Consider the following 12,872-nt stretch of genomic DNA (forward strand, 5'->3'; position numbering starts at 1 on the left):
GGGCCAGAGAACACGGCATCGAGTGGGTGTACCACATTCCTTATCACGCACCAGCGGCTGGGAAAGTGGAACGGTGCAATGGGCTGCTTAAAACCACCTTGAAGGCACTGGGTGGGGGGGACATTCAAAAACTGGGAGATTAATCTACCAAAGGCCACATGGTTAGTGAACACCCAAGGTTCCACTAATCGAGCAGGCCCTGCCCAGTCTGAGCCCTTGAGAACACCAGATGGGGACAAGGTTCCAGTGGTGCATATGAGAGGTATGCTAGGAAAAACTGTTTGGGTGAACCCTGCCTCCAGCAAAGACAATCCAATTCGGGGGTGGTTTTTGCTCAAGGGCCAGGGTGTACCTGGTGGATCATGCAAAGGGATGGAAAGACCAGATGCATCCCCCAAGGAGACCTTGTTTTAGGGTGAATTACCTACAATACTGTGCCTGTATCTGTAACTGTATGGATGTCTATAATTTGAAGATTTTTAATTTGATTTGGCATGATGGTAGGGGAAAATTCGGGGTGGATAATGTTGAGGGTTAGTTCTTTCTTTTTTTTGCCTCTGTGGAATTACCCCCATTGTCATGCTAAGATACCTGTTGACTGGGCCCTGGTTACAAGGGGGAGGGGACGGGAGGGAAGAGTGAAACCCGGCGAGATTCAAACAGCCAGAAGAGGAAGCGGAAGGCTGGGTCTCGGCCCATTTCCCCCGTGGAGTTCGGACGAGAAGGACGATCGCCGCCGGTGTCCCATCCCTGCGTCGGGGAAACCACCATCGGACCCTGCCCGGCTGTCTTCTCGCTGTGAACTACCACCATCCAGCACTCTACTGAGCACCGGGACCGACACCGTGAGCGGAGAGCGCTCTCTCTCCATCTCTCTCTCCCCCTGGGACAGCTCTGCCATCACCCCCAGCCCTCCTGCGGCTCTGCGGGACCTGCCCGCCCCCAGCACCGGGAACTGCAGCTCAGGGAAAAGGTGCCTGCAGCCAAAAAACACTGGGACTGAGTTACTGTTCTGTTTGTGGGTAATTTCATAGCTCTTGTTGTTCTTGTTTGTCTTGTTAAATATACTAGTAAAGAACTGTTATTCCTACCCCCATATCTTTGCCTGAGAGCTCTCTTAATTCCAAAATTATAATAATCGGAAGAATCACATTTTCTTTCAGTCCAAGGGGAAGCTTCTGCTTTCCTGGGCAAACACCTGTCCTTCAAACCAGGACAGCTTGGCAGGACCCCTGGGAAACTTGGGGCTGCTGTGGGACCCCCGCAGCCAGGACACTCTCTTTTCTCAGGAGGTCTCCTGAACTTTGCAGCATTCCCCTCTGAGCTGGGACACTCATTCCTCCCAGCAGGACTCCCAGAAAGTGTGGCAGCCCCCATTTGGGGGTTAGGGTTCATCAAGACACTCAGGAGCATTAATCCCTCATGTTCTGAGACCCTCCTGTAGTGATTAAGCCCCCATGTCCATGGGATCCCCAAGGTATTGACGCCCCTTGTGAGTGTGGCTGTGCTCATCAGGACCCCCAGGCCAGTAACACCTCATCCCTCTGCCTGGGACCCCCAAAGCCATGTCACCCTCATGAAAGGGGGGCGCTTCTGGTCTTTGCAGGACCCCCAGGGCTGTGGCAATAATTTTCTGGGGGACAGAGCTCTGTGGGATCCCCATGGCTGTGGGGTCTGGAAGGGGTGGGTGTCCTTAACACAAGGGTCCCCCATTCTGACCCTGGCAAGTGGCCACCCAGTGCCAAGTGCTTCAGTCATCCTTCCATCCTCCCCTCCACCTTCCCACATTCCTGATCCGCTCCCTAGAGGGGCTTTTCTATGCGCCCCCTTCCCCAGCCAGGTGACAGCGGCCTGGATATTTGTGTTGGGCCTTGCCCTTGCTTTGGTTTGGCCCCGCGAGAGAACCCAAAAAATATCCCCCAAATCCTCCTGGCTCCCCGTTTGTGCCTCCTGGTCCCCACACCCGTGTCCTGCTCCCTCCCACGCTGCCCATCAATAATCCTATTTTCAAGCTGTTGGAAGGGGCATCTGCACACACACATGGGCCAAGAGGTGTGTGCCCTCAATTAAAGAAAAGGTTGTGGAGGTCAGCAATAAAGGGGCTGTGGCATACAAGGAAGGCCACTTAACCTGCCCCAAAACTGAGCAGATAAAGCAGAAAACAGCAATGCAAATCGCCACTCAGAAGAGCAGAAGAAATGACTACACAAAATGGCTAAACTGAGGATCTTTGCTAAAATCATCTGCAACTTCATTCTGTGTCAAATCCCCTTTCAGCTCTTCAAATGTTTTAAGGCAGCAGTTGACAAGACTTGAACAGCATAAAATGTCACTAGAGTGGCACAGAGCTTTCTCAGAATTCCTGTTCTATATATAAATGTGTATATATATATATATATATATACACACACGTAAAAATACATAGAATTTGCTGTTAGCAGGAGGAACTGGTGCTTTTTGCAGGGCTGTGTCAGAGCTGCTGGCTCTCAGCAGTGGAACAGCGCTTTCCAAACACCCGTGAAGTTTGGACTCCAAACACCCGTGGGGCTGGGCTCCTTCGGCACGTTTGATCTCCAAGTGGGAGAAAAGCGAGATTAGTTCCAGACTGTGATTTCCGCACCCCCCCCCCCCCCCCACCCAGGTCTCTACTTAGCTCTCTTAAAATTCCAACACTTCTGGCGCATCCATGAGGAAACTGAGGCAGGCTGGAAGCACAGGGGAAATAAACACTAGGGACTCAAGGGCGTGCTTGCAAGAGCAAAGGGATCAAGCAGCTTTAAGCACAATTAACTGATTTTGGTTACGTTTAATACAGAAATAAGAGTTTTCTGGCTGGTACACAGAGCAGGCCATTCACAGCCGCCTTTAAAAAAAGAAAGTCCGCTATTAAGAAGGTCCAAGATTTCAAGCTTGCGTTCTTGTGGCTGCATGTGGCAGTCGGGGTTGTGAGGGTGGCATTAGGGCACAAGTTTGTCGCGCTGCAGGAGACACGGGAGGGACCGAGTGTCCCCAGCACTGACAGGGCGCGGCCCCGCCCGTCGTGAGGGCAGCGCTGGACACGCCCTTTTTCGGCTGAGCACGCCCCCTTCCGCCTCTGAAACCGCCCCCTCGTCTGCGGCTCCGCCCCCAAGCGCCTCGCGCGCCTCTCATTGGCCCTCGCGCCCACTGCGACCTCCCATTGGCTGGGGGAGTCGCCTCGTGCGCGCCGCGGCCTCCCATTGGCTGCGGCTGCCGCTGGTGTTGTTATTCCTGTTACTGCTCTAAGCGGGAGCGGCGCGGGTGGCACCTGTCACCTCTGCTCGCCTCCTGTCGCCTCCGGCCACCTTTTATCACTTTTTGTCACCTTTTATCGCCTCTTATCGCCTTTTATCAACTCCCGCCTCTCACTGCCATCTCTTTGCACCTCTTACTTCTTGCCGTCTCTTGTCCCCCGTCCCCGGTTACTTGCCGGAGCTCGCTCTCTCGGTCCCTGCCCGGGCCATGTCACTGCGCGGTGGCCGCGGGCTGGCGGCCATCTCCCCTCTGCCCTCCCCGGGCACAGCCGCGCTCACGCCGCTGTCACTGGATAGGGCTGACCCGGCGGTCCCGGACAGGTGACGGGGGTGGCCGGGGTGCCTTTGTCCGGGGCTCGTGCCAAAGGACGCTTTTTGGGATCCCTCCTTCAGCTCCTGCCCCCGCCTCGCCGGGGCAAGAAGGGGCACCCGGGCCACGGACACTGCCCCGTGTCACCGACACTTGTCCGCCCGCAGGTACCAGGACACCCCTCAGAGGGGACGCGGGGCGCTGCCCCTCCCGCGGCTGTGGCACACGCTGTCCCCGGAGCCGCTGGCCTCGGACTGTCCCGGGGACTCGGTGTCCTCGCAGCCCACGGATCCAGGTGAGGGACTGCGGCTGCTCCGCCCCACAGCCGTCCCCAACCGCTGCTGGCTCTGGGGTCGTGCCGAAGGTGTGGGAGGGGGGTCCGAGGGGCTCGAGGCTTTTTGGGGAGTGATGGGCAGGAGCCCGTGCCTGCGGTCCCTGGGGCTCAGCCAGGAGCCGCTCCGCTGGGGACCCTGCTCGGGGTGACGCGCAGCATTCCATGCGGGACCGCTGCTCCCGACGGCGCTGCCACCCGCCTGCTGGGGGCCTCCCTGCCCGGACCCATCCTGCCCGCTGTCCTGGGCTGCGGCCAGCTCCCCGATCCCCACACCGCGGCTATCCCTGTCCCTTGTTCCCGCAGCACTGGCACCGGACTCCCCCACACAGCAGAGCTCCGCAGCCGTGAGGGAAAAGTGAGTGGCCCCATCCCCGTGTCCCCCCGGGGACACCTCCTGGCCCTGGCCCTGGCCCTGGCCCTGGCCCTGGCCCTGCCTCTCCCGAGCAGCAGGGCTCGGTCTAAGCCCGGCTGTGTCCCCCAGTCTGTGTCTGGGAGGTGACAACCTGGGCTGCTTGGGCAGGGATGCGGATGCCATCCCCCCATAAAGCTCATCTCTGCTCTCCCCACAGCTTCCAGAAAATGATGCCGAACTCTGGGAGACATCTCAAAGAGTAAGTGGAGGGGCTGTGTCCTTGCGGCAGGACACGAATGCTAGGCTGTCCCCGTGCTCAGGCTGTCCCTGTCCCAGACCCAAGAGCCAGGCTGTCCCCGTGCCCCTGCTGGGGTCCCACCCACTCAGGCCATTGGTGTTCGTTCAGTACCTGCCCCAGGTTCCTTTGGGGAGCTGTGGCTGCCCCGGGGAGCTGTTCCCCCACCCTGAGGACGTAGGGGACAGAGGTGACAGTGGCAGAGGGGTGGGACACAGCGCTTTCATTCCACCCTTTCCTTTCCCTCCTCTTGCAGCAGGAAGCTCCTTGGCCAGAGGATGCACTCCTTGCCGGTAGGTGCTGGAGGCTGTGCAGGATCCTGCCGAGTCCCCGGACGAGCAGGGACGAGGAAGATGGAGCCAGCAGCGGGGGCAGGGATCCCGCACCTGTGCAGCACCTCTCACCCCCTGGCTGTCCCACAGAAGTGTCAGCTGGAAGCCAGACCGGTCCTGAAGGACATCTCCCAGCTCCAGGTGCGCAGGGACAGAGTGCAGCAGCGCCAGACGGAGCCCGAGGATGAGGGGGCAGCGGGACCTGGGTGTCAGGGAGGGGGCAGAGGGGTGCTGATCCCGTGTCTTCCCCCGCTGCAGGAGGGCTTTGGCCCCAAAAAGCTGCAGAGGCCGGGCCAGCGGGACCGGCTGCCCGCCGGCCATGGGGCTGCCAGGAGCAACCTTCTTGCCAAGAGCCCTTCCCGCACACCAGAACTGCTGGTGAGAGACTGGAGGGTTCGGGAGGGCACCAAGAATGGCTGATCCTGCGGCTGGACGCGTTGGAGCTGCCGCCACAACCTCCCCATGGGTGGGGGCCTGCAGATGTGGGAGATGGGCGGGCTGGGAGGTCATTGGGACACCCTGACTGCAAGCCTGGAATGCACTGGGAGGTGGATGGAGCTTGGGTACGGGATCCATCCCTGCGTGGGGGTGGAAAGCAGCTGACAGGACTTGTCCCCTTCACCATCACCATCTCCTCTGCTTCTCCCCCAAGTCCCCCCAGCTGGTGCTCTGGCAGAGCGATGCCACCACGTGCCAGGGGATGGAGAACGGGCTGACCACGCCAGTGATGAAGAAGGAGGAGGCAAAGCTGGTATGTGGCAGCCTTTGGCATAGGATGGAGCCCCACAGTCCCCTCTCGGGGTCTCCAAAGGGGCCCAAGGTCCCTGAGGTGGGGGCTGGTTGGTGAGCAGCACCAGCCCTGCTGCTGGAGGCTCCCAACACCCCAGGCAGCAGCACGGGCTCTCCCCACAGCGTGCGGGGAAGCGCAGCCAGTGCCGGCAGCTCTTCCGCTCGTCCTGGCTGCCCGGCAGCGTCCCCAGGCCCGTCCTGAAGCGGGGACAGCCCTCGCACAGGGGCACCCCTGTCAAGGCTAAGAAGCAGAAGAGGGTGTCTGGCAGTCCTGACCAGGAGGCGTCGGTGGAGTTGGTGGGTGATGGGGAAGGGGAGGAGTGGGACCAGCCTGTCCAGCAGCACTGGGCCACGTCCCTGCTGTTCCAGAGCCTCTGATGTCATCTGGGGCTGTGTGTGTCTCCACAGGGAGTGGGGCTGGAGCCTTCCAGATCCGCCCAGCTTGAGGAGATGGAGAAAGTGCTGGCCAGCGATGAGCAGGAGCTCATTGGGGACTTCTCCATGGTAGAGCCACGAGGATGGGGCAGGGCTGCATTATTGGGAACAGGGACCATCACTGGAGCCCTGCAAGAGCCCAAAGCCAGCTGGTGGCCCTTGGCTGGGGACACAGGGCTGTGACTGCCCAGCATGCAGTCCCTGCACTGGATAAAGAGCCCCATCACTGCTCCTCTGGGTCCATGCCAATGCCACGGCCACATGTATCTGCCCTTTCCCCTCCTGCGGGTGCAGAACTGACCACTGGGAGCTCCTGGGCTGGGGGGACAGGTGCCACCCCCAGGACGTGTCCCTAGGACAGGGATGACCCCTCATCCTCTCTCCTCCAGCCTCACCTCCTGCCGACGGTGGAAGGGAAGGACCCAAGCCTGAAGTACATCTCCCCTGGCACGGTAAGGGGACAGTGACCCTTTGCCAGGCCCCCCAAGGGGCTGCCTGCCTATTCCACCCCCCACCTGCCCCCGTGTGTCCCCCCTTGGTGACTTGTTCCCCCCGCAGCTGGTGGCAGTGCTGACGGGGCACTTCAGCAGCTTCCTCGAGGGCAGCATCGTGGTGGACTGCCGGTACCCCTACGAATACGAGGGGGGCCACATCACGGTCAGAACTCCACGCTCCCCCCGCCCTCTGTGCTCCTGGGACTGGGAGGAACGGGAGGAACCGCCACGAGGGGTTGAGCATAACGCCAGCAAGGGGTTCAGGATCGCCCGGGATTTGTTGAGTACCCTCTGAGAGATGAAGCAAAGATATAGAGCTCCCAGAGAGGAGTAAAGCAGCCTCACCAGAGGTACTCTGAGCCTCCAGAGAGCTTGAGCAGCCCCTCAGGAAGGGTACAGAGCTGCCCAGAGGGACAGAGCAGCCCCAAGGGGAGTGTCAAGACACTCCCTAAAAGGTTGATTCCCAGCTGGAAAGAGGAGCATGACAGTGGGGGAGGCTGTGGGGCAGCGTCCGTGGGTCCCTGCAGAAAATGAAATGGGAGGCAGAGTGGAGAAAGGTGCCTCGTGTGTCCGTCCCCAGGGTGCTGTCAACCTGCCGCTGCAGCGGGATGTGGAGGAATTCCTGCTGGAGCAGCCCAGTGTGGCGCTGGACAGCAGCAAGAGGGTGATCGTCATCTTCCACTGCGAGTTCTCTGTTGAAAGGGGCCCCAAAATGTGAGCGATGCCTCGGTGGGGGGAGGGCACTTTGGGGTCTGCCCGTCCCCCAGGCACGCCTGGATCCCCGCACGGGGCTGATCCCGTGGCCTTTCCCTGAGTCACAGGTGCAAGTTCCTGCGGGAGAGGGATCGGTCCTGCCACGAGTACCCGCAGCTGCAGTACCCTGAGCTCTACGTCTTGAACGGGGGGTACCGCGAGTTCTTCTTCCAGTTCCCGGTGAGTCCCCTCCCGGTGTCCCCTCGCTGGCAGGAGCTGAGGGGGGCGCACGGCAGTGGGGAGGGGCAGTTCTGGCTCTGAGCCCCTTCCCTGCAATGGGGCTGACGGAGCCGTGCGTTGCAGAGCCACTGCGAGCCCCGGGACTATCGGCCCATGGCGCACCCGGCGTTCAAGGAGGAGCTGCGCAAATTCCGCGGGCAGAGCCGGCGCGGCCGGCGGGAGCTCTTGGTCCGCAGGAGGGACCTGTGACCATCCATCCATCCATCCATCCATCCATCCATCCATCCATCCATGCATCCCACCGGGGAACAACTGTAGGAAGAGTTCCCTTGGCCAGGGATGCGCCTCGGCTTGCTCTTGTTTGTTAGGATGTGTTTGGGAAGGTATTTAGAGTTAAGATTGGTTTTGCGTTTGTTTATTGTTACAAATGGTTTTGTTTTGTTTTTTGCTATAAGTATTTTTTATTTATGGTCTTCCATATTTTTTGTTTATTGTAAATAGTTTATTGTTATTAATATTTTTGTGTTTGTCTGTTGCTAGGATGGTTTGTTAATTACAATGTCTGTTAATAAACTCCTATTGTAGGAGAACAAACCTGGCTCCTGAGCTGTCCCTGCCCACACCAGGGCTCTGCAATAGGAACGGAGGGGTGGGGGGACGGGCAGGCTGGGATGGAGGACTCTGGGGCTCTGGGGACAGGGACAGCTGCTGGCAGAGGACAGGGATAGGGTTTCCCTGGGCTGTGGTGGCTTCCCCACAGACAAGGTGGGTGGGGAAGGGGCAAGTGTTGGCCCCTTGGCTGCTGCTCCTGCAGGGTGGGGCGGCAGCAGTATGGCCCTGGACCCGCATGGGACCCTCTTTCCTGGACATGCTGGGCTTGTGTTGAGGGTTAGTTCTTTCTTTTTTTTCCCTCTGTGGAATTTTCCCCATTGTCATGCTAAGATACCTGTTGACTGGGCCCTGGTGACAAGGGGGAGGGGACGGGAGGGAAGAGTGAAACCCCGCGAGATTCAAACAGCCAGAAGAGGAAGCGGAAGGCTGGGTCTCGGCCCATTTCCCCCGGGGAGTTCGGACGAGAAGGACGATCGCCGCCGGTGTCCCATCCCTGCGTCGGGAAACCACCATCGGACCCTGCCCGGCTGTCTTCTCGCTGTGAACTACCACCATCCAGCACTCTACTGAGCACCGGGACCGACACCGTGAGCGGAGAGCTCTCTCTCTCCATCTCTCTCTCCCCCTGGGACAGCTCTGCCATCACCCCCAGCCCTCCTGCGGCTCTGCGGGACCTGCCCGTCCCCAGCACCGGGAACTGCAGCTCAGGGAAAAGGTGCCTGCAGCCAAAAAACACTGGGACTGAGTTACTGTTCTGTTTGTGGCTAATTTCATAGCTCTTGTTGTTCTTGTTTGTCTTGTTAAATATACTAGTAAAGAACTGTTATTCCTACCCCCATGTCTTTGCCTGAGAGCTCTCTTAATTCCAAAATTATAATAATCGGAAGAATCACATTTTCTTTCAGTCCAAGGGGAAGCTTCTGCTTTCCTTGGCAAACACCTGTCCTTCAAACCAGGACAGATTTTGGCCACCCAACGTGGGGCCCGAGGGCATTGAGAGAAAAGGGTGAAAAAGGAATAACAGTTCTTGAGTTACCTCAGTTTTGTGTTAGGTGGCATCATGTTGTCCAGCTTACCGTGGTTTGGGCTCCATGTGGCCACAGCTTTATCTCTCCCATTTGCAATCCCTTACTTGAACATGGGTCCTATAACTCAGGCTGCTGTAACTATTATCCAGTTCCTTTTGTGGGCTGATAACGTGAGAAATTCATGGATTTTTAACTTCCTCTGGAAGGTGGGCACATGGATTCGGAGCTATCACACTCTAACTGTATGTTTTTGGGGCTACTTTAATAATGGTACATACTGTGAGGATATGACACCAGGGAAAATTTTGTCCCAACCCCTTACACAGTTTTTTGGGTCTGCTCCACCAGCTTTTGAGGGGTTCAAATCTCTTCTAAGCAGTAATGATATCATACAGTGGCTGACATTGCTAATAGGCCTTGTAAACCTGTTCTATTTAACATTCCGAGATGAGGGGAGATTGACTTGGATGACAACCCTGATACGTCCCCCAAGGAATAGGGATCCTGCCCCAGAGCCTGGCCCTGCCCCAGAGCCTGGCTCTGCCCCAGAGACTAAGGACTCTGCCCCAGAGACTGACCCTGCCCCTGCCCCTGCCCCAGAGACTAAGGATTCTGCCCCAGAGACTAAAGATTCTGCCCCAGAGGTTAAGGATGTTGCCCCTGAGCCTGATTCTGCCCCAGAGCTCACCTCAGAAAGGAACCATCCAGAGTGGGTGGGGTTTCTAGTGAAGGAGATGGGCCAAATGCTGAAGGAGTACCTTTCCCCAGCTCTTGAGAAACTCTCCCTCTGCCTTAAAGAGGGAGAACCTGATGGTGCAGCAGTGGAACCCACAAATGTTACATCTCTCCAGGCTCCAGCTGAACTGCAAGGGCACTCACAGCCAGCAGCAGTTGCCCCCGTGGAAACTAGAAAGTCTAAGGTGAAAACAAAGCACCTAGATAATAATGATCAGAAAGCAGGGCCCTCACAACCAGCAGGGGAGCCAGAGGTTGAGATCGTCACAGAGTCCCTGTCATACGAGAGTCTCCGTACTCTGCGTAAAGATGTTGTACGAAGGGGCCGTGAGGCTTTTACAACGTGGTTACTGCGGGTCTGGGACCTTATGGGTACAGGTGTGCAGCTGGATGGTACTGAGGCAAGGAATTTGGGACCCCTGACCCAGGACTCAGGTGTGGATCACATATTCGTAAGGGAACGAGGCCCCCTTTCCCTCTGGGAGCGGCTTTTAATGAGTGTAAGAGAGAGGTTTGTCCATAGAGAGAGAATGCAGGAGCACCACCATAGAATGCGCTGGAAAACCGCTGAGGAGGGGATCCAACAGCTGAGAGAAGTAGCAATACTGGAAGTACAATACTGGGAGGGGTGGACAACATGACAATGACCCCGACAAGGTCAGGTGCACAGGGCAGATGTTGTGGAATCTGGCACACCTGGGGCCATCTCAATACACCACATTCATTGCAGCCATTAATGCTGACACCAACCACGAGGCAGTGGGTTCTGTTGCCGATAAGCTCAGAAATTTTGAGAGTATAATGAATGGCCCAATGCAGGCTCAGGTCTCTGCCGTGATTAGGGAACTCAGAGAGGAGTTCAAGGAGGAGATAAGAGGGGTGAGGGAGGAGATGAGGAAGGTCAATGCAGCACCAGTGCGAGTCACAGATCCCAGAGTTAAAGCCCAACGTCCCCCAGTTAGGGAGAGAGGATACACCCCACGAGCGGACCTGTGGTTCTTTCTGCGTGACCATGGGGAAGACATGAGGAGGTGGGATGGGAAACCCACTTCTGCCCTGGCAGCACGGGTGCGTCAACTCAGGGAGGGAAACACTAACCAAAGGAGCTCCACTAAAGTGAAGGTAGCCTCAACTTCCCATAACCAAGATGCAGGGTATTACAAAAGGGAGGATGATTTGTCAGATCCCCTTGAGGGAACCTCCAATATGTATGCCCAGGAAGGAAATAATAACCAGTGCTAGAGGGGCCCTGTCTCTAGCCAGGGAGAGGCACGGGAAAACCGGGTCTTTTGGACGGTGTGGATCCGATGGCCTGGCACATCAGAGCCACAAAAACATAGGGCATTAGTTGACACTGGTTCACAGGTCACCCTAATACCATCAGAAAATGTTGGGGAAGAGCCTGTTTCTATTGCTGGGGTGACAGGGGGATCACAGGAATTGACTTTGCTGGAGGCTGAGGTGAGCCTGACTGGGAAAGAGTGGCAGAAGCATCCAATTGTGACTGGCCCAGAGGCACCGTGTATTCTAGGCATAGACTTCCTGAGGAATGGCTATTACAAAGACCCAAAAGGACTCAGGTGGGCTTTTGGAATAGCTGCTGTAGAGGCAGAAAACATTAAGCAATTGAACACCTTGCTTGGACTGTCAGAGAACCCATCTGTAGTGGGACTCCTGAAGGTGAAGGAGCAGCAAGTGCCAATTGCCACCTCCACAGTGCACCACCGGCAGTACAGGACAAATTGAGATGCCGTGATCCCCATCCACAAGATGATCCGTGAGCTGGAGGGCCAAGGGGTGGTCAGCAGAACCCACTCACCCTTCAACAGCCCCATCTGGCCTGTGCGCAAGTCTGATGGAGAATGGAGATTGACTGTGGACTACCATGCATTGAATGAAGTGACTCCACCGCTGAGCGCTGCCGTGCCGGACATGCTGGAACTCCAGTACGAGCTGGAGTCCAAGGCAGCAAAGTGGTACGCCACCATTGACATTGCCAATGCATTTTTCTCCATTCCTCTGGCAGCAGAGTGCAGGCCTCAGTTTGCTTTCACCTGGAGGGGCGTGCAGTACACCTGGAACCGACTGCCCCGGGGGTGGAAACGCAGCCCCACCATCTGCCATGGACTGATCCAGGCTGCACTGGAAAAGGGTGAAGCTCCAGAACATCTGCAATACATTGATGACATCATTGTGTGGGGGAACACGGCAATGGAAGTATTTGAGAAAGGAGAAAAGATCATCCAGATTCTGCTGGGAGCCGGTTTTGCCATCAAGAGGAGCAAAGTCAAAGGTCCTGCCCGAGAGATCCAGTTCCTGGGAGTAAAGTGGCAGGACGGGCGGCGCCAAATCCCCACTGAGGTCATCAATAAGATCACCGCGATGTCTCCACCAACCAACAAGAAGGAAACACAAGCTTTCCTAGGTGCCATAGGCTTTTGGAGAATGCACATTCCTGAGTACAGCCAGATCGTCAGCCCTCTCTACCTGGTCACCCGGAAGAAGAACGAATTCCACTGGGGCCCTGAGCAGCAGCAAGCCTTTGCCCAGATCAAGCAGGAGATGGCTCATGCTGTAGCCCTCGGCCCAGTCAGGACGGGACCAGAGGTGAAGAATGTGCTCTACTCTGCAGCCGGGAACAAGGGCTTGTCCTGGAGCCTTTGGCAGAAGGTACCTGGTGAGACCCGAGGCCGACCTCTGGGATTCTGGAGCCGAAGTTACAGAGGGTCTGAAGCCAACTACACCCCAACAGAGAAGGAGATCTTGGCTGCTTATGAAGGAGTTCAAGCTGCCTCAGAAGTGATTGGCACAGAAGCACAGCTCCTCCTGGCACCCCGACTACCAGTGCTGGGGTGGATGTTTAAAGGGAAGGTCCCCTCTACCCACCACGCCACCGATGCCACATGGAGCAAGTGGATTGCCCTCATCACACAGCGCGCCCGTATCGGAAA

At 57.2% G+C, this 12,872-nt stretch overlaps 1 protein-coding gene across 1 annotated transcript; it reads left to right on the plus strand.

The window, feature by feature from the left end:
- The first annotated feature begins 3,480 nt into the window (after positions 1-3,480).
- On the plus strand, positions 3,481-7,795 carry LOC134056670 (M-phase inducer phosphatase 2-like). The gene is made up of 14 exons (XM_062513528.1): positions 3,481-3,593; positions 3,750-4,061; positions 4,486-4,527; positions 4,820-4,856; positions 4,983-5,087; positions 5,157-5,274; positions 5,525-5,646; positions 5,808-5,981; positions 6,093-6,188; positions 6,509-6,571; positions 6,678-6,776; positions 7,194-7,327; positions 7,435-7,546; positions 7,670-7,795. Exons 1-14 carry the CDS (start codon positions 3,481-3,483, stop codon positions 7,793-7,795), a joined length of 1,653 nt encoding a protein of 550 aa, XP_062369512.1.
- The last annotated feature ends 5,077 nt before the right edge of the window (positions 7,796-12,872 follow it).

This window comes from Cinclus cinclus, chromosome Z, assembly GCF_963662255.1.
Source record: "Cinclus cinclus chromosome Z, bCinCin1.1, whole genome shotgun sequence".
In the NCBI taxonomy this organism is placed as follows: domain Eukaryota; kingdom Metazoa; phylum Chordata; class Aves; order Passeriformes; family Cinclidae; genus Cinclus; species Cinclus cinclus.